The sequence below is a fragment of the Cynoglossus semilaevis genome, chromosome 14, assembly GCF_000523025.1.
Source record: "Cynoglossus semilaevis isolate Cse_v1.0 chromosome 14, Cse_v1.0, whole genome shotgun sequence".
NCBI lineage: Eukaryota > Metazoa > Chordata > Actinopteri > Pleuronectiformes > Cynoglossidae > Cynoglossus > Cynoglossus semilaevis.
In genome coordinates this window covers 28118514-28142551 of record NC_024320.1, presented here as the reverse complement: position 1 = coordinate 28142551, position 24038 = coordinate 28118514, and the positions used below count along the sequence as shown (strand labels likewise).

Sequence of the window (24038 nt, the reverse complement as noted above, 5' to 3'; positions counted from 1 at the left end):
AACTATAACGAAGACATGGGATTTTCAGTTGTCATTTTGCCTTGGTTGAACTGTGTTTAGTTTTTTATTTTCAAAAACAACTCTTAAAACCACCAACAGATGGAGCCAGTCTTCCCTCCTCTGTCATCAAGTGAAGTTGGTGACAATTTACACAGTTGTGTTCCGAGGTATGTAGTCGGTGTACAGCCAACATTTTGCAGAGAAAACTGTCATCTCCTCATGACTGCAGCCCACGGTCCTGCAGCGATACTTCAACCAGAGTTTTACAGACACTTGTCTTTTCTTGACACTTCACCCTCACCCTCCTGAACTCACCCAGCCGCCCACACTCACTCATGATGCACCTGTTTAGGTGAAAGGCACTGGAAAGAGTCGGCAAAGCTGTCGGAAACAACACGAGCTCATCTTCCTCCTCCGATGCAATTAATGCAGGAAGGAGCGAGCGTCAGGGGGGACTCCGCAGAGCCGCACACCGAGCACAGCGCAGGATCTCTGGACAACATGTGCAGCGAGTGTTACGTCAATCAGTCTTTCGTGAACGACGACGGCACCGTGATCGACCACAAACCAGGGTAAGAGGTGAGCAGGTGGAGGTGAACTCCAGGCTGCAGATGTGGATGGTGATGATAATGGTGGTGGTGATGAAGATGATGATGATGAGTGTTTGATTTCAACATTATTTTTGACTCACGGAAGATGGATCTAAACTGTTTCCTACGTGCATGTTGATCCGTGCTCGTGTGTTCAGTTGTTCAGTTGTGATGTTTTATAGCTGTGTTATTATCTACTCGGTCATGGCTGTAATATAATAACGCTGCACAAAGTAATAACCATCTCCATCAGAAGGCTAATTCTAATGGATGAACTATAAAAGCAGAACAATGTTCTGTACACATCTGTGTTAGGGTCCCTAATGTGAAAGATTATAAAAACATTTTTTTAAATAATAACAATTTTTGTTAAAATGTACATTATTCAACAGGATATTCCAAACACTGGGTTGGGATCCAAAGATGGGTCATGGGGTGTATACCTTGGTCACCAAGTCAGTTTAAAGTGGGTTTTTGGTTGTTTTTTTTTTTTTGGCATTTTAGGCATGATTTAAATGCAAATTTTAAGATAACAGCTATTAAAAAAGATACTCATTTAGCATATTTTGGAAATAGCTGTGGCTGCACAGTGTAATGTTTCAGTTTGCATGGTCTCTGTTGTGTACATGTGTTTTCTAAGGTATTTTGGTTTCCACACATTCCTCCAAAAAATATGTGATTGTGTTGGTTTGTCTGTTTGTCTGTTTGTCTGTTTGTCTGTTTGTCTGTTTGTCTGTTTGTCTGTCTCAACTGCACATTGGACTCTGAATAGAAACAAGAGATGTGGGGGGTAGAGGGGTGGAGGATTGGGAGGATGGGGCATGACATTGTGGGTCAACCAGGCCCCTGGCTTGGACTCAGGTCACTCCTTTATTATGACATGTAATAAGTAGTTTTTTCAAATATTGTTGTATTTGACAATAGTGAGAGATTCCTGTCAAGGTGTGTTTATTTTCTGCACACATTTATAATTGAGTCATCGTTATCTTAAAAAATGTCTTTTTTTATTATATTATTTTTAATGATTTTTAATAAATTAAAAATAAATACAATTTTAAAGATGACTTTACTAAAGTCCTCCACATTCATTTAAAAAATCAAATTTGTATTAGTTTATGTGTATTATTTTTTATCAGACATCACATGCACATTATTTGAACAATTTGACGAAAAGTAATACGTTTTACAGACTTAAAGAATAATTACAACAAACACAGAGAGCGGTTTGGAGAAAATAGATTTACGATGGAGGGAATATGATGAAGAGATCATTTTATCTGCCTCATGATTCAGAAACGCAGCTTACTTTTCCAATTTGTTACAAAAAGCGCTTAATACCTTTCACAGGCATGAAGCATCAATACGTATCTCAAAACAAAATGATGGCAAACATTTCTTCATCTCTCCAGGGTCAGAGTGCACCTCTCACTGTGTCATTCCTTTTGGCATGTTACTGCGACTGTTGGAAAGTGACTGGATAATAAGTAGAGACCTGACAAAGTGACTCAAAATCCGTAGGCATGTGCTGTTAAAAAGTGACGGCAGAGACTTTATTCCTGGTGTTGTTAATCAGATGGTGTAGTCTGATGTTATTACTGCACTTATTAGGATCAGTAATTGAGACGGTTTGGTTTTTGATCCTCCTCAAAATGTAATAAAAGATTATAAACAGTAAAAACACTTACTTTCTGCTACAGAAAATAAAAAACACCACTTTGTAAATGTTAAAATGTCATTATTTTTTATTATTTTTTATTTTTTTATAAAACTCAGACAGGTTTAGTTCCAACCCAAAGAGTAAATCTGAGTTTAAGATGGGTATTTTTTTTCTCACAAATGTCGGACATTGTTTGTTATATATTTATGAGCGACTGCTACAGCTGCTGTTGGACGGTCGTCTCCATCAGTCGTCAGCCTGGCTGCTTTTGATGGTTTAACTTTAATGTAAATAGTTTATCTTAAATATATTCATTTTGCAAAAAAAAAAAAAAATTAAATAGTTAATAAATGAATTGATGGATGGATGGATGGATGGATGGATGGATGTCTTGTGTCAGACTCACTCCACTGACTTCTTCTAATAGTCAGATTAAAACTCAACCAAGTGAAATGAAAGACTTGTTTCTTCTGTTTTTCGCTCTTACATCCTTGAAACTCAAAGTCATTTTAAAAAAATCTGTTTTGTGAAGCTGTCAAATTTCTGTTATGTAATTACTGTATATGTTTGAAAGGCGCTTGGTTCAAAGTCAGCGTCAGCCTGAGGCTGCGTTTATAAACTTCACTTTGTCTCAGTCTGTGTTTGACTCCAGGCTCATGTTTGAATGTGTCATATCAAACTGTAAACAGACAAAGAGTTTGATAGCGAGAGCTCCCTGTGAGACCCATTCTCTTCAATATTCGTGACTCTTTTCTTTTTTTTTTATATGCCTGTCTGTGTCTCTGCCTCACTCCACCTTCTGTATTACACCACTCTTCTCCTTCCCCTGCTCTGTCCTCCTCACTTCTCTGCTGCCTGTTTGTTTTGCCACCGTCCGTTCTTTTTTGGCCCTGCAGCTTTTTTGTCACTTTTGCTCCTTTCACCTTTTACTTTCTGCCCACTACTTTACTTTTCTCCTCTCCCCCCTGTAGCTCTTCTACAGCACCACCACCACAGTCCACCAGCTGCAGCAGTGGGGTAATCTTGGACATCTCCACCCTCAAGATGGAGCAGGTGGAGAGTGAAGTGCCTCCTCTGCCGCCGCGTTTCCGTTTCCGAGACCTGCTGCTGGGAGACCAAAGCTTCCAGAATGATGACAGGTAAGTGCTGAGTAAACTCTTTTTTTTTTCAATCTGAAAGCAAACGGTTTAGGTGGTGATGTTTGAAACAGTCCAGGACAAAAACAGCCTGGACTTTGTGCCAGTTATTGTCCTTAACTCTCCAAACAAACTCATTTATTATTATTATTAAAAAGTCATTTATACTGTTCAACATCGTGGTGGTGTATTTTCCTTCTTGAAGGCATTGTCCTCTAACTATTCAAAACTACCTCAGTGTTGACAGAGAATTGAAAAAACTGGTGTCACGAGAGCTGTCCTTGGTGCTGAATGTGATATTGAAAGCCGTTTGGCTTTTCTGCTTTTGACGAGGGAATGGTGCATCTGATTGTGTCTGTGTTCTGAAATACGTAGTGTACAAAGACTAAAACGTTTATCTCGGAAAAGTTTGTAGTGAATGTCAACCATTTTTAACATTAAACATTAAACTCTCATTTGTGTTCACCACAGCAGTTCAATTTGTAATCCAACATGAGAAGAATAACAGAATAGTAATATTTTTGTTATGGTAAGCAACAATATGGTTTGGAGTATTTAACATTTTTTACTTGATGCCAACATATTAACAAAGAGGATCCAGTACTAGTTGAAGGAGATGGATCCTGGATCCTCATGTCCAGCATCAGTGAACTTCCAAATGTCACTGATCACAGCTTCACTGAAACAGACCATTCATCACTAGAAGACACGCAGGGAAAACGGACACACATGCATCTCCATACAATATCCACTAAATACTTTTCTAACCAATCCCTCGTCGTACACCTACAGTCTCACTCATTTAATCTTTAATCTAATTTTTTTTCTTCCTAATATTCTTGTATTTTACAGGGTTTCACCAAATCCGATCATCTGCCGTCATCTAACCTTTTTCTATTTCACCAGCTTTCTTCAATACGATGGTCTTCAACATCTTCTCTTCTACATGTTTATGTAAAAATGTCCATTTCCACTGGCCACAGTTGCTTTGTACATGGGTCTCAACAAGCGCAGGGAAAACCATGGCGGGAGGTGGAGATGGCTGTGGGCGCGAATGAGGGTTCAAGTGAATTTTACCTCAGCAGCTATTTTCAGAAGTCATATCGGAGGTCGTCTGTAAATTATTTCATGTGGCACTTCAAAATCCAGACAGAACAATGTGGTGGGAGGAAGAGGAAGGAAAGAGAGGTCTGCCTCACATTTTTCCATTTCACAGTCAAAGATAAAACGAGGGAGAAGTGCAGCACCACAAGCTGCCTTTCACTTTTATAATACTTCATACTCGTGACATGACGTGACAGATGTAAATGACTGCAAAAACAGTAGAAACTAAATCTTATTAGTGGACGTCGAGCCTATCTACAGACTGATTACAGCCAACGGTCAATCCAGGATTGTGACCAAGATATATATCATCTGAACTTGTCTTTGAACTCATTGAGAATCCTTCACCACTGGAGGCTTTTACTGTAGACACCGTTGAACTGATTTCACCCGATTCGTCTGATCTGGTCTGAGATGTAAACACTGAATGTTTACAGCTTCAGCCGGATCTGCAGCGCTGCTTCAGAGCAGATCATGCTGCTCCAGCACCAGTGAGGGTTATTCCTGTCATGGCAACGTTACTGTGGCAACAGGCCATGGAGAGGGAGAGAAAGAGAGAGAGAGAGAGGAGGAAAGAGAGAGAGAGAGAAATATAATCCCCCAAAAAATAGAACTGAACGTTCTAATCACAGTGATTGTCATAAACACACAAGTCACACAAAACTTTTTTTTTAAAATCAAATTCTTTAAAAAACCATCCTGGTACTTATTTTTATCCAAAGCTTATTTGGACATACAGAACATAATTCCAGATATTGTGCAGCGTGAAGACACATTGTTGAAGAAGCTTTGTGAGAAGATAAGTGCAGCAGCAGCAGGTGTCGCCCACCATGGATCTAAACATCATCCAAACCTGGAGCAGTTCCTCTGTGCGCACCTGGAGGTCCGAGGCTTTGGGCGGTGATGTCGGACAGAGGTAGGATGGAGAGTGAGGGCTTGGTCTCATGAGTGGGTGTGACGTTCTGATGTCAGTGTAGGAGCTGGATGTGTTATGGTATGTGAACAGTGTCCGTAGAGAAAGATTTGGCTGCGATCGCATCTGGAAACTGACGACCAACAGATGGTTTATCAGAACATGTTGATTTTTTTTTAGGTGGAAAACAGTTTGTTGTTGTTTCTTTGTTTGGCAAGTTGATGTTTCTATTGAGGCTTCCATTCTGCAGATTTGTATTTGTTGAAATATAAAGTTAGACACTAATGACTGATTACATTAAGTTCTGGTAAAGGGATCCTCCCTATGAAAAATACCCATGTTGTCACCTGCGGATTCTATGAAAAATACCCATGTTGTCACCTGTGGATTAGGACGAGTATTTTATTTTATTTTTTTTTTTTTGGTCAAAATGTATTTTTTTTTATGTAACCAGCAGTACAGAGGATCAAATATTCACAATATCTGCAATTCAGTGCATATAATTTAAATATTTATTTTTTTGTATTAAAGTATCATCAAGCTGTACAATCTCAGCCATTTTATGTATGGATGCTTCAGCTCCAGCAGGGTTTGGCTGTGATCTCAGGCAGCTGGTAAAACAGCAAAAATAAATAAATAAATAAACTTGAATAATCATGATTAATCCACAGCTATCCTGTGATTAATCCCATTAAAACTGTAACTGATTTGCAGCCTTAATTGTCTGTAAATCATATGCATGTTTGTTTGGGAAATTTCCAGTGAATATATCTATTTTTGAATATTTTTGTTAATCAATCTGACATCATAAAAACACATCCTGCTGCTCAGAGGATCATGATTCGATCATGTTTGTTTACTTGATCAAAGTTGAGCCCATCAACTCTGTCCTACTTTGTTTCCCTTCAACTATGTGATTTAAACAGTTCCATTAACATTCGTTTGTCCCACAAATAAATTAAATCCTTTGTCGAGGAGGTCATTGGTCCTCAGGTGATCAATAAAGTCATTTCTGATTCTGGAGACGGAAATGTATGAACCTCGCAGTAAAAACCCAGAATTAGCCGAACGTGTCGCCTAAAAAAACCAACAATTTGATTTCATTTCTCTGTCGATCCCTCACCTCTATGAACAGCGACTCATGCTGATTGGAAAAAATGGAAAAATCTGGGACTCTGGGAATCTGGGACTCATTTTCGTTTACAGTGACACGGATGAACGATGAGAGGCCTGCAGGTGGAGAACTGATCGGTGCGACTCGGTTGTTTGCCTTCACTGAACTCGATCGGCTGTAATTTGTCTTTATATAAGTCTGACATTCCCAGAGCTGTGTGTCTGATCGCCTGGAGCTCAACTCTGACTCTGCAGAATATGACTAATGTCAGAGCACCGCGGCTAATCACTGTGAGCTCAACAGGATCTCATTAAGTGTCATTAGTTTGTGCCATTGTGTGTGGGATCTCATTAAGTGTCATTAGTTTGTGTCGTTGTGTGTGGGTGGACAGACAGACTGACAGACAGACAGACAGACAGACTGACAGACAGACAGACAGAGTGCCGACTGTGACACTCGTGCTGTGTATGACGACGTCCTCTCCACTGGAGTGTGTTCTCCTCCACAGCTCAGCTCTGCCCTGTTGACGGACAGATGTGACAACCGTTTGTCACATGTCCTCGCGGTGGAGTTTGTTTCTGACTGTGCTCTAAAATGGTTTCTCTTTCCATTACCTCTGCGCAGATGTAGAGTGGTTGATACAGAGCACGACTAAACCTGACTTTGCAGCCCACACTACCTTTTACTTCCCACTGTGAACCCTTTCAGTCAAGAGAACGCACCAGAGTCTGGGATTTACTGCTGCAGAATCAGGAGCCCACAGACATGACTCCAACTCTTCTAATCCCTCCTTTTCCCTTTTCCTCTGGGTTTTTCATTTTCTCTGCCTGCACTTAAATCCTACACAGAATGAACATTGTACTTTTGATGTCAGAGAATTGGTAAATCAGTCTGACGAGATCGTCAGGTCCAGCCAGCGTTGATTAATCCAAAGTAAAATGCTCATCTGTGCCACGACAGCTCTTTGGCTCCTGGGGTTTGATTTTCCTGGTTTACCGTGATGCCGTCTTGTAATTGGGAGAAAACTGAAGATGGATAATTAGCCTTCTTCCCAGTGTGTGCTGATGATTAGAAAAACACCATGATTATGAATTAGCGTGAAGTGTTATGGTAGTAATTCTTCATGAACTTGTCCTACTCGGGCTGTGTGGAATATCATTTCCTTCTCTTCTCTGACAGGGTGCAGGTCGAGTTCTACGTGAATGAAAACACCTTCAAGGAGCGTCTGAAGCTGTTCTTCATCAAAAACCAAAGATCCAGTAAGTGAATTGTCCTGAGAGAACCACACGTTCTACCGTCTCCATTGGTGTCAGTGAAGAGGCCCACTACACTGGCTGTTTCTACAGAGTGGCTTCGACATTGACTCAAATATGTAGCGATAAAAATAAAAAAACAGTCAAAGATGTGGACTATCTTTTTGACCCGCCCCTCGTATTTGATTCCCTGATAAGATGTGGACTATCTTTTTGACCCGCCGCTCGTATTTGATTCCCTGATGTTTGAATCAGTTATGTGACAAACTGAAGTCTCTCTCGTCACGCTGTAGGTCTAAGGATTCGAGTGTTCAACTTCTCCCTGAAGCTGCTCACCTGTCTGCTGTACATCATCAGAGTGATGACGGACAACCCCGACCAGAGCAGCAGCTCCAGCCACAGTGTGGGTCAACAGAACAATCCCAGCGGCAACAGCAAATGGTTTGTTTACGTTGACTTCGTCCTGTCAGCACTGGGTAATAATACAAACACACAGTGTTAATGAAACCAGAACGGAGTCGCAGCAGTGACCGAGTGATAGTTTCTTCATAAAAGATTAAAGATACTGGACAAACACCGAGACTCTAATCTAACAGACCTAACATTGGATTAAAAATGAATCTCTCTGAGAACGCAGCTCATGAATTGTTCTCTTGTTACAGTGTTGACTGCCAGTGGAATGGATCAGAGCAGGACAGAGAAATCAACTGGTAAGATGTCAGTTTAATAAAGGAGCTCAGATTCCCATGTTGATATTTAACATTATTTCCATTATTTCTTATCATTATTTTTTTTTTTACAGTGAGAAAACATATTTGAATTTCACCATTTCACCCATGCAGTAAACATCAGTACCGACCCTGAACAATAGACTTCTATTTAAAACAACCACGTGCATGTGAAGATCTGAGCCACAAAAAATAAAGTGGCGAGCTGGATTTGGCCCCGCGGGCCATGAGTTTGACATGTGTTCTAATATCTGCCCTGCTCCAGACTGATCCAATGTCAGGTCTGATTTAAAGCCACTGTCGCCCCTCAACTGAACTTCACCCCTAATGTAAATGTGTCTTATTTATTATAAGACACATTTAATATATAATATATTAATATATAACTGATTTAAAACAAGTGTTAAATCAGTCAAAAATAATAAATAATAAATATTTTCCCCGTCAAGGCACATGTGTCTCAGACAGAGTATCAAAAAATATTTTTCGGATCCAGACCATATGTGACGACCTTCCCTCTCTTTGGTTGTGTGTCACAGGGAGCTGATCTTCTGGGTGGACAGAAAAGCTCCGGTGTGGGCCATTCAAGTGAGTCACCTCAGAACACACGGGTGCTTCAGATCAAAAAAGATTAAAAAAAATGTCAGATTTGAATCTTTTTCTATTTTATTTATTTATTTATTTTACAGGTGATCGTGGCCATCATTAGTTTTCTGGAGACAATGTTACTGATGTATCTGAGCTACAAGGTGCCGCACACACACACACACACACACACACACACCATGTGTCGGTGATGGACGTTGTTATAAGTGGTGTAATTACCCACCGTCACATTTCGGGGCTGCGTTAAGAACAGACTGTAGTTTGTAGTAATTACAGGATCTGGTTGAGGTGAAGCTTTAAGTGATCGTCAAACAAAAGCCACAGAGAACGAGGATGTGACTCCACTGTGCACTGACTCACTGTCTACTCGACGTAACAAATGTCTTTCTCATTTTCAGGGGAACATTTGGGAACAGATTTTCCAGGTGTCGTTTCTTCTGGAGATGATCAATACAGTTCCCTTCATCATTACAGTAATTACTGCTACACTTGTAGAGCTTCAAACCTGTGTGTGTGTGTGTGTGTGTGTGTGTGTGTGTGTCATTTGACTTTGAGCACAGAAGCATGCAGACATTTTCATGGAGCTCAAATTACAGGCTCAGAAACTAGAATGTTCCGTTCAACCTTCTCTGTTCAACATAAAAACATCAATTTCAGACGTTTCTTCAAAAAGAAAAATACAGCAACAACGTGAAGTCACAATGTGGTTGTCAACGTAGAAAGAAATGGATGACGTTTGTATGCAGTACCTTTGTACGTACGTTGAAGTATTCTCCTCTCTCCTTAGATTTTTTGGCCTTCCATCAGGAACATTTTCATTCCCGTGTTTCTTAACTGCTGGCTGGCCAAGTGTGCCCTGGAGAACATGATTGTGAGTGAAAATAAAGACATTTTCATCATTTGACCATCAAATAAATACACAACAAAAACACTGAAGTTTTAAGAACTGTAGTAATACTACAGGTATATAAAGAAGTAAAAAAAAACTTCAGTATTTCGTATGACACACTCTTCTACTGTCACACACACTGACCTGAAGTCAACATTGTTGGAACTACCTCAAGTTTTTACATATTGGGTTTAGAGGACAAGTGTGTGGTCCGAGGGACTGATGGGTATATTCCCAGTCGTTTTAATTGTAATATAGTTACCCAGGGTGAGGGATGTAGGCAGGAAACATGACGTTGTCAAAACACTTTTTGAACTGGAGACTAGATGATTCAAAATCATGAGGAAGTTTCAGGCGTGATGTATGACAGAAGGATATGACAGTCAGATTGACAGCAGTGAAGTCTGCTGAGCTAATGTTGTGTGAAAAATGATGCTGGAAATCAGAAGCTGAGCAGCTCAGAGGAACAGCCACGTGTACGACCTGACTGTGAGCTGCCTGTACGTATGTGCTGACGGTGAATATTTTGTTGTTTGTAGAACGATGTCCACAGAGCCATCCAGAGGACCAACTCAGCCATGTTCAACCAGGTCCTCATTCTCATCTGCACCTTACTCTGCCTCGTCTTCACTGGGTGAGGAACAGCTCAGGGCTGACACCTCACTGTCTGACTGATCATGGATGTAATACACTTCAAATCAAACTACACTGTCTGACTGATCATGGATGTAATATACTTCAAATCAAACTACATTTTTACGACCACCCTGCGGTACCTTTGAACACGCACCTCTGATTTAACCTTTATTCAGGTTTATCAGGTTGGTCCCATTGAGATCGCGATCTTTTCCGCAGATATCTGGCAAATACTTTTTTTGTGTGTACTTTTCTTTATATATTTGATCTCTTAACCACCTCACGCATTAGTATTCCTCCCGACATCTCGTCAAAGTATAGAGTCTGCTGTTATTTTAGACGTTGGCTTTGACTTTGACAAAAGCCTTAACATTCTATTAATTTAGTCTGAGTGGAGCAGTTCTTTTATGAAGTCATGACAAATCAAACCTTTGAACAAAGCAAACTGGAATGAGTCATGTTTTAAACTCATTCTCAGAATTACCTTAAATGACAAGTTCTTTAATGCATCACCATGAAAATAAGACATTTTATCACTCACTTGTTCTAATTGACCATTTTAAACCTTCATTTCAGTGCACAGTGGTCCCTCGCTGTATCGCGGTTCGGCTCTCACGCCTTCAGTGCATCTCATGTTTTTAATATTTTAAATGTATTCTTGTATTGCGAATTTTTTGCGGTATATAAAAAAAAATATGAGAAAATAAGCATTTACTAGCCTAAGAAGAAAAAAAAAACAATAAGAAAATGCATTAGTAACACATACAGGGTATTGCAAGAAATATCCTGTACGTAAACGAGATTTGTGAAAGTTTAGTTACGTTTTTTGTTTTTTGTTGTTGTTTTGGGGTTTTTTTGCCATATGTCATGTACTACGACATACGTGTCAAACTCAAGGCCCGGGGGCCAAATGTGGCCCGCCAAGCCGTTTTGTGTGGCCCGTGGGAGCTTAAAAACCTTCATGCAGCAGAGTTTCTTGACCTAATTTTTACTTTAATTAGTAAAAATTAAGAACATATTTTCATTGTGTACCACTGCGGCCCAGTACCAAATGATCCCTGGACCGGTACTGGTCCGTGGACCGGGGGTTGGGGACCCCTGGTCTATACAGTCTTCCAGTTAGAACCGGCCCTTCAAGGGGAACTGTGTTGCTGATGTGGCCCCCTGGTGGTAATGAGTTTGACACCCCTGTCCTACGACGTCCTCCTAAAGGATTCGCAAAGGGTTAATATATAACGAAATAATATAATAACTATCACGTCTCTGCTTCGCGGTTTTCGCCTATCGGTCTTTCGCGGGTGGTCTTTCGCGCGGTTTTCGCCTATCGGTCTTTCGCGGGCGATCTTTTGCCGGCGGTCTTTCGCGGGCGGTCTTGGAACGTAACCCCCGTAATAGCGACCACCGTAATTTAAAAAGAAAAGATAGACTTCCAGGTGTGTCCTACATCTATTCATTGTTTTTTATGAACACAGCACATGTGGAATCCAACATCTGGAACGAGCGGGAAAGAACCTCACTCTCTTCAATTCCTTCTACTTTTGCATCGTCACCTTCTCCACCGTGGGCTTCGGAGACGTGACTCCTCGCATATGGCCGTCCCAGCTGCTCGTAGTCATCATGATCTGCGTAGCTCTCGTGGTGCTCCCTCTGCAGGTGAGAGAACACCTTCGGGTTAAGACTCCCTCGGTGTGATTCTGTGGCTCTGAGTGTTTCCTGTGTCAGTTTGAGGAGCTGATCTACCTGTGGATGGAGAGACAGAAGTCTGGAGGGAATTACAGTCGCCACAGAGCGCAGACGGAGAAACACATCGTACTGTGTGTGAGCGCGCTCAAAATAGACCTGCTCATGGACTTTCTCAATGAGTTCTACGCACATCCTAGACTGCAGGTACCAGACATGTCACAACACCTCCGTGCATCATAGAAACAGTCTTTTATATAACTCTGTGGCTGCTGTCATATTTTTAAGGATTACTACGTGGTGATCCTGTGTCCAAGTGAAATGGACCTTCAGGTGCGGAGAGTTCTGCAGATCCCGCTGTGGTCACAGAGGGTCATCTATCTCCAAGGATCGGTTCTCAAGGACCAGGATCTGCTGAGAGCCAAGTGAGTAACATCGTTTTAACCCAGGACCTCAGAGCAAAGTAGTCAAATTTAGATAAAAAAAGTAAATATATATATATATATAATCATTAAGTGTATAGACGCACAATAATAGGATTTCAATTCCCAAATTTGGGACAGAAAAAGCAGAAAAGAAATAGTTGAACAACTTCCAAATATTTCAGCTAACTTTTCTATTTGTGCCAACTTGGATTTTAATTAAAGTCACGACAGACGATGCTAACCCCCCTGTGGTGGAGTTCTCATTTTGTACCATATTAAATTTTTGATAAGACCATTACACTGCTCTGTTTTGTGCCTTCCACTTGTCTCTGTAAACATCAACATCGGATAATTTAATTTAGACACCAAGCAATTTTAATTTGAAATCATCTCCTCTGAAAAACACCTTACAATATGGACACAAACTAGCAGGTAAACTTCAAGTCCGAGATTTTGGTGGGCGTTCCACCGGGACAAGGCCTGACGGAGGGTTTTAGAAGCAGCAAGTTGGTCAAAGACGCAAAAGCCAAGGGATCAGTCATGGTCAAAACACAGGACGGCCGTAGATACACAGCTGAGAAACAAGATCATGTGGCTCAAAAAACAGGCCAGAGAAACGGCTGGATCAAAACTAAGCAAAGTGTATGAACTGTCAGTTGGTCACTCCATAACAAATTAATAAATGTTTCTTCTCTTTTAATTTATGAGGTTAAGAAACTCAACTTTATTAAATGTTTTTCAAGCTCTGCGGGCCGTGTAAAATGACTTGGCGGGCCACATTTGGCCCGGGGGCCTCGAGTTTGACACGTGACTTAAATTAAGGAGAACCAAAGACATCCCTTAGCCTGGAAGCTGGGCGTCACTCACTAATATCACAGCATGAAACTTTAAACTTTTGCTTAGTTAACATCCCAGAATATGACTTATTGAGTTTGTGTTTGCTGCAGATGCCAGATTTCTAAATCAGTTCACAAATGAAAAGCAGTTAAAAAAAAGGTTTGCCTGATAAATTATAGAAGATAAAACTGAATTACCAAACTACAACTTTTAATTTTTGTGCCATTTCATTTTAGTTCAACTTCTGAACTGTTTATGCTTTACATAAAAATGACATCATTAGTCTGTGGAATTGGTTCATTTTGACATGTTCTGAGCATTGATTGATTGGAAAAACTTCACTTGTATAACTTTGGTGAACATGAGTTATGTAACCTGCCGTGAGTGCTCGGGGTAATTAGAGGTAGACGCCGGTCTTTTGTCAGTGCGGATCTGAACCCATTTCAAATCCTCCTACACCTGCTTTGCATTTTCAACTAATCCTCTGCAGAAACAGGTTTTTAGTCACAGCATATAGTGTGTACTCTCCTGGGCAGTAATGCATTATTCAGGAACACTGTTGCTAGCAAGGTGATAACAGTGTGTAAGAAAAATAAAATATTCCTAAAGTAGGTGGAGAGTGGAGCAAGAAGGTCAGTGGTTTGTGTCCTGTGTCTGGGAAAACTGCCTCACAGCATGGGTTCTCACTCTACCCTGCAGGATGGACGATGCAGAGGCTTGCTTTATTCTGAGCAGTCGCAATGAGGGGGATCGAACCGCTGCGGTAAGAAGTCGATAACTGGTTCATTAAAGATGTTTGTTTTTATCTGTAAATGATTAAGATTTAATATTGAATCTCTGTCTGTTCCATAAAGGACCACCAGACCATCCTGAGAGCCTGGGCCGTCAAGGACTTTGCTCCAAACTGTCCACTTTACGTTCAAATACTCAAACCTGAAAATAAGTTTCATGTGAAATTTGCAGGTGAGATTTTCAACGTCATTTAGATCAATTTGAAGTTGTCCAAACAGGAGAAATATGTCATTTTTAACACATACATTCATACACCCATTGTTGCTCTAATACACGTGCTGGTATTTGCACACCCTGTGGGGAGACGCTGCATTTCAACATTTTATTGGTTTGAATTGAGTCACCAATAAAAACACAAAACTGATGCTGATATTTTGTCTTTCTGTTCCACTGATTTACAGAGAAACATATTGGAAACATTGACTGAAATTAGTTAGTATCAATGGTGATAAATCACTGTCATTTAGCAGATTTGTTTAATCTTTTGACAGCCCTAAAATTATTATACGGCTTAGTTAGGCATCAAGCATTCTTTTTTTCTAATGCTGACTTTTACTCCATGTAAATGTACTTAAAAAGATTTAAGAATTGACTTTACTGAATAGCTGTTTCCTCTTTTTTTTTTTCTTTCAGATCATGTTGTGTGTGAGGAGGAGTTCAAATACGCCATGTTGGCTCTGAACTGCGTGTGTCCCGCCACCTCCACCTTGGTCACTCTGCTCGTCCACACCTCCCGTGGACGGTCAGTCACCAGGTTTAGACGAGGCTTCAGAAAAGTTCACCTTTTGCACATGTGGAACAATGATGTTTAATAAAAACACCCGGTCGTTGGTTTGGGTTCAGTGTCAACGGCCTCACAGCAGTGAATCAGATCAATTAAGAAAGAGCTGAATCTCATCGTCGAAGTCAGCAGGACGTACAGAGAGAGAGAGAGGGAGAGAGAGAGAGAGAGAGAGCATTGAACCAAAACATAGAACAGATGGAGCTGAATTGATTTTTCTTGCCTGTTAAACTCTTTTTTTTTTTCTTTTATTGTGGGAAATGATTTCTCCCAGCATGCAAAAGGGCGGCTTTTAAAGGCTAGGTGGTTTTTGACTATTTACTAAAGAAACTGCAAAGTATACAGTACTGTATACACCTAGAGTATGTCACTAAGATGTATAAAAAGTATATTGATAATACATACATCCATTTTCAACCAGTTATCCGTTACCGGGTCGCGGGGGCAGCAGTCTCCACCCAAATCACACTGCACCGTACCAACCCCCCCCCTAAAACTTCCTGCGGGTGGTGAGTCCACTGGAAGGTACCAACCGCCCTAACCGGGATTTGAACTTGCCCAGGAGGTGAACCCTGGGGTTTCACACCAATGACAGAGACATTGACCTCTGGGCCAAAGCGCCACATTGATAATACAGAGAACAACAAAAAATAATGTCTGCGAGTTGACATTCCATCATGTTGATTTAAAATAATGTCTGCGAGTTGACATTCCACCACGTTGATTTTTACCAGAGGTGTAAAAGCCTGTGGCCTCTTTAAGCCTAATTAATTCAGAGTGGTTGACTAATTACTTTAATTACCAGCAGTCATTAAAAGGCCACATTAGAGTCAAGCCGACTGACACATGCATGAAGCCATCTGCTCTCGTCGGCCGAACCACAAACACTCCTGTGAGTTGGTTCTCCAGTTAATGACACAGAAAAACAGGACGACAAATAAGAAGGAACACGTTGAGGCTTTTTGACAAGTGTCTCTCGTTCCCCCCCCCCGTGTGTTTCCTGCAGAGAAGGACAGCAGTCTCCGGAGCAGTGGCAGAGGATGTACGGATGTTGCTCCGGCAACGAGGTCTATCACATCCGACTGTGTGACAGCAAGTTCTTTGGGGAGTATAATGGCAAGAGCTTCACGTACGCCTCCTTTCACGCTCACAAGAAGTGAGTTGACAAGTTCATTATTCACACGCCGTGTGTTCCATGTAGTGGAGTACGACGGTATTTTCTCCTTTTTAACTTGAACTGATCATTTTCATGTAAGTACGACGGTATTTTCTCCTTTTTAACTCTAAACATATACATTGATGAAACATTTATTCACATCACATACACCTATGGTATCATGTTGTATCATGTACTTGAACCAAATAACTCTAAACATATAAATTGATGAAACATTTATCATGTTGTTGTAGTATCATGTACTCTATGTGTATACACAAATACTTGATCTTGGACCAGACAGAAAATCTTCTGAAATATCTGATACCTTAAACTAGTGGTTCCAAAGGTAGGGGGCGCACTCCTCAGTGGGGGTTTGAAGGATTTGAAATTCCAACGGAATATGACACGCTGGACATACGTGTACCACTGCTGTAATGCTTGAATGATAACAAGTAACTCCAGCCACTAGGTGGCAGCAACTTGGTTTCTAGAGATTTTCAAAAGTACGGTATTTAAATTCGAGGGGATTGTGGGTCGGGTGGGTGCACGGCGTGAAAACATTTTTGTCCTCAAGGGGGGGGTATGACAGAGAATAATTGAGAATGACTGGGCTAGAGTGACGTAGCATCTCGTCAGGCTTAAATCTAACTCCGAGCGTCTGCTCTGCAGGTATGGAGTTTGTCTGATTGGTATAAAGAGGGAGGAAAACAAGAACATCCTCCTGAACCCTGGTCCTCGCCACATCATGGCCGCCACGGACACATGCTACTACATCAACATCACCAAGGAAGAGAACTCCGCCTTCATCTTTAACCAGGAGGAGAGGAAGGGTCGTCCAGCAGGGGGACTCTACGACGGACCCTCACAGCTTCCTGTACACAGCATCATCGCCAGCATGGGTGAGAGACGGAGAGAGAGGGGGAGGGAGAGAGAGTGTGGTCAAAATTCCTCCTTTTTTTGTTTACGTGTGAATATGAACTTCTGGTTCTGGTCCATGAAGGTCAAGTTGACGTGTTTTACAGGGACTGTCGCCATGGACCTCCAGAACACCAGCCCGCCCGAGGACTCGGGGGGTAAACTGGTGCCCCCTACAGTCAATGGGACAGGGAGCCGTCGGCCCAGCATCGCTCCTGTCCAGGAGCTGGCAGACTCCTCCTCTATCCTGCCATGTGACCTCCTCAGTGACCAGTCAGAAGACGACTCGGTCTTCACGGATGAGAAGGATTCCTCATGTCTTGAGTAAGAATTCTGTTTTCATGAACTTCCGTGTGAATTAATAAACAGCCGACGTGGAACTTAATGCAAGTTACGCAAAAGAACAATGAAAACAAGATCAAATGTGGACAATATTACAAATTCTTGTTCACTGATCACTGCGGATGTTGTGGCGCCCCCCGATGAAAAGGAAGAGCCGAATCGTATTTTTTCTTCCTCTATACATTAAAAATCATAGATTTAAATCAAGGAGATACCTCAATTTATTAGCACTGAATATATAAATATATATATGTACATATATATACATAATATGTGAGAGAAAAATTAACATAAAGGTTGACAATATTTAAAGACTTACTGTATATTAATTGGCAAACATTTAATTTTTTGAAATCTTTTTAATGACGATTTGATGACAGTGAAAGTTTCAATATTAATGTGTGTTAAGACAGCAGTAAGCACGGGACTTTTAATATCCAAATCGGTAAGAAAGGAAACACCAGGGCTATATTTAAAAAAAACAAAACAAAAACAACAAATAATCAGACCCAAGAATTCCAAATAATCATACATTTTTTTGTATTTTTGTATATTTAATTTTTGCCCTAATCAACAACTAGAAACATTTCAGAAATGATGTGAAACGTGTTATTCATGCCGTTGCTTTTGTTGCCAGGTATGTAAAGGGTTATCCCCCTAACTCCCCGTACATCGGAAGCTCGCCCACCTTGTGTCATCTGTTAGCTGAGAAAGCCCCATTTTGCTGCCTACGACTGGACCAGGTGGGCTGACGCTGCGGCTTCAACTTAGTCACTCAGTTATTTATGGTCTCCGTCTTTTTTCTGTGTTCCTTCCCCTGTCCTTCTGTCCTTCTCCTTTCAAAACAAACCTTCAGCACCTGTGTATTTTTGTCCTCTGCGCAGGGTTGCAGGCACAACAGTTTTGAAGATGCTAAAGCGTACGGTTTTAAAAACAAACTCATCATTGTATCTGCTGAGACGGCAGGAAACGGCCTCTACAACTTCATCGTGCCTCTGAGAGCCTACTACAGGTCCAGGAAAGAACTCAATCCCATTGTTCTGCTGCTGGACAACCCGTGAGTTGCACCTGTCAACACCATTTAGAAAAAAAAGTGGTGAAAAGAATCAAATCTGATCAAACCTTTCCAGTAAACATGAACACGATGGCGTTATATAAAGTGAAAAAATTGAAATTTCTGGTTTCGAAAACGGCAACCAAGCTGTTATTAAGTGGTTGAAGGTTTTATTTCTCAGGAGCCGACTAAAATCTCTCTGTCCTCCAAAAAATAAAAAAGTATTTTTTAAAGAAAAAAACAAATAAAAAAACAAACAGATACCGTTAATGCCAGTAAACACTTTTTACATTTGTTTTTTTCTTGAGCGTTTGCCCAGGACAAACTCAGGCCCGGGGGCCAAATCTGGCCCGTGATGTAATTATATTTGGCCTGTGAGATCATATTAAATGTGTACTAGAGTTGGCCCTCCAGTATATAGCCCCTGTGTACTGGCAGGATTTGTAGTATTTTGGTTTTGTTGTTGGGCTGTGAAAAGAAAAGATTTACATTAAAAAAAGAACTTGAAAGGCTACAAATACAAAGACAATAAAAAACAATTTAAAAAAATCTCATGTATTTATAATATTAAGCTTTGAAAGAAAAATTCTACGTTACAGATCTGGAGAGAAGGGAAACAGTTAGTTTCATTGCATGTACTTAAAATTGTACCAACTTTTCTGAAACTCGCGTCTGCACTCGTACGCCCTGCGCTGCGTCATGTCGTCCTTGGGCACTGCACTGTCTAAAGTAGTGAAGCTCAGCTCAGCTGCGCTGCTAGGACCAGGCTGTGGAGGTGGAACTCCATTGTCATCTCTGATGTGAGGTTCGCTCGCTGCTCGCAGTGACAGTGTGTTTCAACAACAAAGAAAATCAAAACGTAACTCTCTGTATCCACAGACGGTCACCATGACAACATGCTTTGCCTTGAACCTGAGAAATATTCTGCAGATTGATGGGAGAGGAGGAAAAAGATGGAGGAAATGGTTTCTGTGAAACACCAAACAGTTGTTGTCATTGAGAGTTTCTGCTGCGGTCTTTTTCAGCCCACATATGCAAACGCTGCGGACCCTCATGTAAACACACAAAAAGAACAAAAACCTTCCTGCGTGTGGCATCTGGCCCTCCCCTTCTATCACCGTTCCACGGACACAAATACAAACACCCACACACTTGGAGACGCAGTTCGGTCTCTTACGACAGCCTTGGGACTGTAATCAGCACGGCCAGGCAGCTGCATAAAGTAACGTTCTGTCAGGGGAGGTGTTGGACGACAGGCAGCAATAAACAAAGTCGCTCCGTCTGCTTAGCAACAGATGGACTCGCTCAGCTCAGAGGCTCGTGGCAGCAGGCAAATCCTGAGGCTCAGGTATTTGTGACATGTCCTGTCAACGGTAAATGGATAATGAAACCATTAAAGGAGCCATCGTGTACTGTGAGAGTACTCAGTGGTCTAACTAGGAACTGTTCAAATCCCATTACTAACAGTCAACTCTTGTACTGGAAGAGTAGTCGCATCCTCACTACTGGTCCTTTGACTCGTGACTTTGACTTTGCTGTTACAGGAATGGTCCTTTGACTCGTGACTTTGACTTTTACTATGCTGTTACAGGAGGTGATGAGTACAGAACTAGTACAGTACTAGTTAAGATGACTAACTAGTAGGTGCATTATACACACCTGTTATACTACTACTGTGAGTAACCTAGTAACCTGTCTAAACTGTGGGTTCATTTTGAGGCTTAAGGGAAGACATGAACCGGGTTTCAATGTTTATGATATAAACAAAAAAAGAAAATTCTACATCTGTTAATGTATAAATATATCTCACAAATGTGCTGAAAAAAAAACAAAATAAAATATTTTTTATTAAAATAACTGAACAAATATTTGGTGCTTTCAAAATTGCAGTTCAATAAATTATTGGGGGAAAAAAACACACACACGAGTGAGTGTAATCAGACACAGGTTTAAGGAACGTTTTTTTACACATCAGATTTAGGAGGGCGGCCATGGGAGACAGGAAGTAATTAGCTAAAATATACATGAAAAGGAACCTTCAAAATAAAGAAGAAGGAAGTTTAAATGACACGTCAAAAACATCAAAAGGAAAATACAAAAGAAGAAAAAAAAAGGTTGACTTAACAATGTTGTTGCTGAGAAAGAAAGCAACTTTTGAAGTATTTTCTCTTCTTCTCTGCTCTGTGTTGTGCAGACCAGATCATCACTTTCTGGAAGCCATCTGCTGTTTCCCTATGGTCTACTACATGGCTGGCACCATGGACAAGTAAGTGAAAAAATAATTACTGGATTTGGGTCCATTTTAATTTTGCATTTCCGACCCCCTTCTTCTGGTGTGTGTTTAGCCTTGACAGTTTGCTGCAGTGTGGCATAATCTATGCAGACAATTTGGTTGTTGTGGATAAAGAGAGTACAATGAGCGCTGAGGAGGACTACATGGCCGACGCCAAGACCATTGTCAATGTGCAGACAATGTTCAGGTAAAGTTTTTTTTTTTTTAATACACTTTATTTTTTAAAGGTACATTTAAGAACAGCTTCTGTTTTTTTTCCTGTTTCTATTTTTATTTTTATTTTTTTATTTTAATGCTTAATTTTTTAAACTTTCATCTAATAGCAGAGATGTTAACAGAAGAGTGAGCACTGGTTTGTTGTTTGTACAAACAGAGCATGTAGTATTTAGGTGTTCCCACAGGTGGTGCTACAAACCCTTTTTAAATATCAAAATTAGTCAGTTTTTGTAGTTATTAAAAGTTAAAATTATTATTTTTGTGACTCACTGACACCTATTGGTTACTTTCCACTTCAAATAGCCAAAGCAAAAAAGGGAGAAAAATGAGAAAACTCCTGCAGAGGGCGGCATCACAGATCACACAACTAAGCACTTTGAGAAAATCATAAAATATGTTTCCATGGAAACACATGCAATTATTCCTGCAACGTTGTCTAACCCGTATATTACTGCACCTCAGCCGGTGTGAAGACCAAATTACCAACATTAAAGACTAATGAAAGAGGTTTTATTGATGGTTAATAGTCTCCCCCCCCCCTCTGTGTCTTAGATTGTTTCCCAGTCTCAGCATCATCACAGAGCTGACTCATCCGTCCAACATGAGATTTATGCAGTTCAGAGCAAAGGACTGTTATTCACTGGCGCTCTCAAAGCTGGAGAAGGTGAGACTCAACACGAGGGTGTATGAATCTAAACATTAGATGTAGATTAGTTCATGTATTCCTCTTTAATCTCCATCAGAAACACGCCAAATCATCATCCTCATCACGCTGTTAATCATCATCACTTTGTTCTTATTCTCTCTTTTCTTCTTTCTGAACAGAAAGAGCGTGACAAAGGTTCCAACCTGGCCTTCATGTTCCGCCTCCCCTTCGCTGCAGGCAGAGTGTTCAGCATCAGCATGTTGGACACACTTCTCTATCAGGTTTGAAATCACACCTGCAGACCAACTTTGGGCAGATGTGTCTCCCGGCAGGAGAGAGAATCTTGCTACAACAGCTTGAAAATCACACTAATAGTGCCCTCTGGTGGTGCCCTGGTGTGTTAAAGATTTTCTTCTTTCGTTGTTTTCTTTGCCTGGTGTGTTAAAGATTTTCTTCTTTCTTTGTTTTCTTTCGTTATTCCATGTCAGTCTTTTGTGAAGGATTACATGATCCTCATCGCCAGGCTGCTGCTGGGACTGGACACCACTCCAGGATCGGGATACCTCTGCGCTGTGAGTTACACAGAGCTTCCAGAAGGGGGAGACGGTGAAGTTAACGGTGCTAAATTATTTCAGAAACTAAAAGTTTCCCTTTTTGTTCCAGATGAAAGTGAATGAGGAAGATCTGTGGATTAGCACCTACGGCAGACTGTTCCAGAAACTCTGCTCATCGAGTGCGGAAATTCCAATCGGCATCTATCGAACTGAGTGCCACATTTTTGCGTCTTCTGAGGTAGGGCCTCCGGGGGTTCAAACATTTGTTTTTGATATGACGTGACTCTACAGACCTCACATCAGCAGTTTGTGGAATCTGTGGAAATCTCTGTTGCCCAGGATCGAGGAGAACGTCTTTATAAGCGTAGAAATTAAAAATCAAACGCACGTGATGATGTGTTCACTGACTCCAGAGGTAAATTCCTGCATCTCTAACTCAGTCTCAGGTCTCAGTCAGTGTTGATGACTGTGAAGACACCAAGGACAAGGCCGAAGAAGCCCGCAGCACCGACCAAACAGATCACCCACTGCTGAGGAAGAAGAGCATGCAGTGGGCACGGCGGCTCAGCAAGAAAGGTGGGAAATGGCAGGGACTCAGCAGGGATTCTAGCAAGGAGCACAGCCAGCGCATCACCCAGCAACGCCTCAGTCTTTACAGACGCTCCGAGAGGGAGGAGCTGTCTGATCTGATCCGGAACCGTATGAGACACCTGGGCCTCCCCACCTCGGGATACGGTAAGGGCGGCGTCGTGGTTCGAAAAAGTGTTCAGTGTTTTCTATTGCCAAACTGTCATGTTTTTTTCCTCTGACCTGTTGCGTGTAGAAGACCTCGCCAATCTCACCGCCAGTGACGTCATGAACAGAGTCAATCTGGGCTACTTACAAGGTAAGGAATCGAACAGCACATGCTGTAGCTGTGGTAGTTGATGAATCAGAATATTAAGGAATTATATCCTCATCCCACCATTTCCTTATTTCAGATGAACAGAACGATCAGCAAAACACACTGTCATATGTTCTGATCAACCCTTCACCTGACACCAGGCTGGAACTCAACGATATTGTGTAAGTATTTCACTACATAAGACTTTTACATATGATTCTGGGAAAAAAGGAAATGACAAGTGTCTATAACAGGGAGGTTTGGAGGGGGGGGATCATGACAGAAAATCATTGAGAACCACTGCTGTAACCCAATCACCTTAGTGACCTTAGGGGCCACTTAGCTTCTTAACCACCAGACGGCCACAGCACCGCTGTATCGGTGTCATCGGTGTTTGTTTTGTTACAATATTTATCTTAGTATTACAGTACTGTTTTTTACTCTCTGTCCCTGAGGTACAATTCCTCCAAACTGTTGACATTGAGGTCCTGTTTAAATAAACTACACATGAAGATGATGAGACGCTGAGCTGTGGTAGAAAAACACACAACACGGTCTGACCAATCAGCAGCTGGTTTCTGGTGAAAAGCTGTTACATTGTTGGCACTTTGTTAGTATTTGAATAAAGTATCGTCCCGATCTCAGTATCAGTGTTGATACGTCTAAAAAATGGTCTATTGGCCCCCATGTAGTACCTCAGTGGAACCACTAGGAGTTACAGACACTATCATGGAGACCTCTTCTTTACAGTATCAGTGGTGAAATCCTCCCACACTGAATGGAACACGCTGGACAGCCATGTCCGTTAACTCTCTCACCCTCCTCACCCTCCTCA

At 41.2% G+C, this 24038-nt stretch overlaps 1 protein-coding gene across 2 annotated transcripts in view; it reads left to right on the top strand.

Annotated features, from left to right (window-relative positions):
• The first annotated feature begins 12 nt into the window (after nucleotides 1-12).
• The window catches only part of kcnt1a (potassium sodium-activated channel subfamily T member 1a), a 25708-nt gene continuing 1682 nt past the window's right edge, over nucleotides 13-24038 (top strand). The window contains exons 1-30 of one of the 2 annotated variants that reach the window (XM_017039024.2): nucleotides 13-572; nucleotides 3219-3386; nucleotides 7694-7773; nucleotides 8061-8208; nucleotides 8430-8477; nucleotides 9035-9083; nucleotides 9185-9244; nucleotides 9500-9574; nucleotides 9889-9972; nucleotides 10530-10624; nucleotides 12099-12279; nucleotides 12349-12513; nucleotides 12595-12731; nucleotides 14268-14331; nucleotides 14423-14531; nucleotides 14994-15102; nucleotides 16148-16297; nucleotides 16970-17199; nucleotides 17323-17539; nucleotides 18195-18300; nucleotides 18442-18614; nucleotides 20806-20877; nucleotides 20957-21091; nucleotides 21673-21784; nucleotides 21946-22047; nucleotides 22255-22338; nucleotides 22430-22558; nucleotides 22761-23055; nucleotides 23147-23206; nucleotides 23301-23385. In XM_017039024.2, the coding sequence (XP_016894513.1) occupies nucleotides 418-572; nucleotides 3219-3386; nucleotides 7694-7773; nucleotides 8061-8208; nucleotides 8430-8477; nucleotides 9035-9083; nucleotides 9185-9244; nucleotides 9500-9574; nucleotides 9889-9972; nucleotides 10530-10624; nucleotides 12099-12279; nucleotides 12349-12513; nucleotides 12595-12731; nucleotides 14268-14331; nucleotides 14423-14531; nucleotides 14994-15102; nucleotides 16148-16297; nucleotides 16970-17199; nucleotides 17323-17539; nucleotides 18195-18300; nucleotides 18442-18614; nucleotides 20806-20877; nucleotides 20957-21091; nucleotides 21673-21784; nucleotides 21946-22047; nucleotides 22255-22338; nucleotides 22430-22558; nucleotides 22761-23055; nucleotides 23147-23206; nucleotides 23301-23385 (3677 nt within the window). In that variant the 5' untranslated portion in view covers nucleotides 13-417. Of the gene's footprint in view, nucleotides 573-3218; nucleotides 3387-7693; nucleotides 7774-8060; nucleotides 8209-8429; nucleotides 8478-9034; nucleotides 9084-9184; nucleotides 9245-9499; nucleotides 9575-9888; nucleotides 9973-10529; nucleotides 10625-12098; nucleotides 12280-12348; nucleotides 12514-12594; nucleotides 12732-14267; nucleotides 14332-14422; nucleotides 14532-14993; nucleotides 15103-16147; nucleotides 16298-16969; nucleotides 17200-17322; nucleotides 17540-18194; nucleotides 18301-18441; nucleotides 18615-20805; nucleotides 20878-20956; nucleotides 21092-21672; nucleotides 21785-21945; nucleotides 22048-22254; nucleotides 22339-22429; nucleotides 22559-22760; nucleotides 23056-23143; nucleotides 23207-23300; nucleotides 23386-24038 lie in introns of both variants that reach the window. The other variant, XM_008326301.3, reaches the window with a different exon arrangement.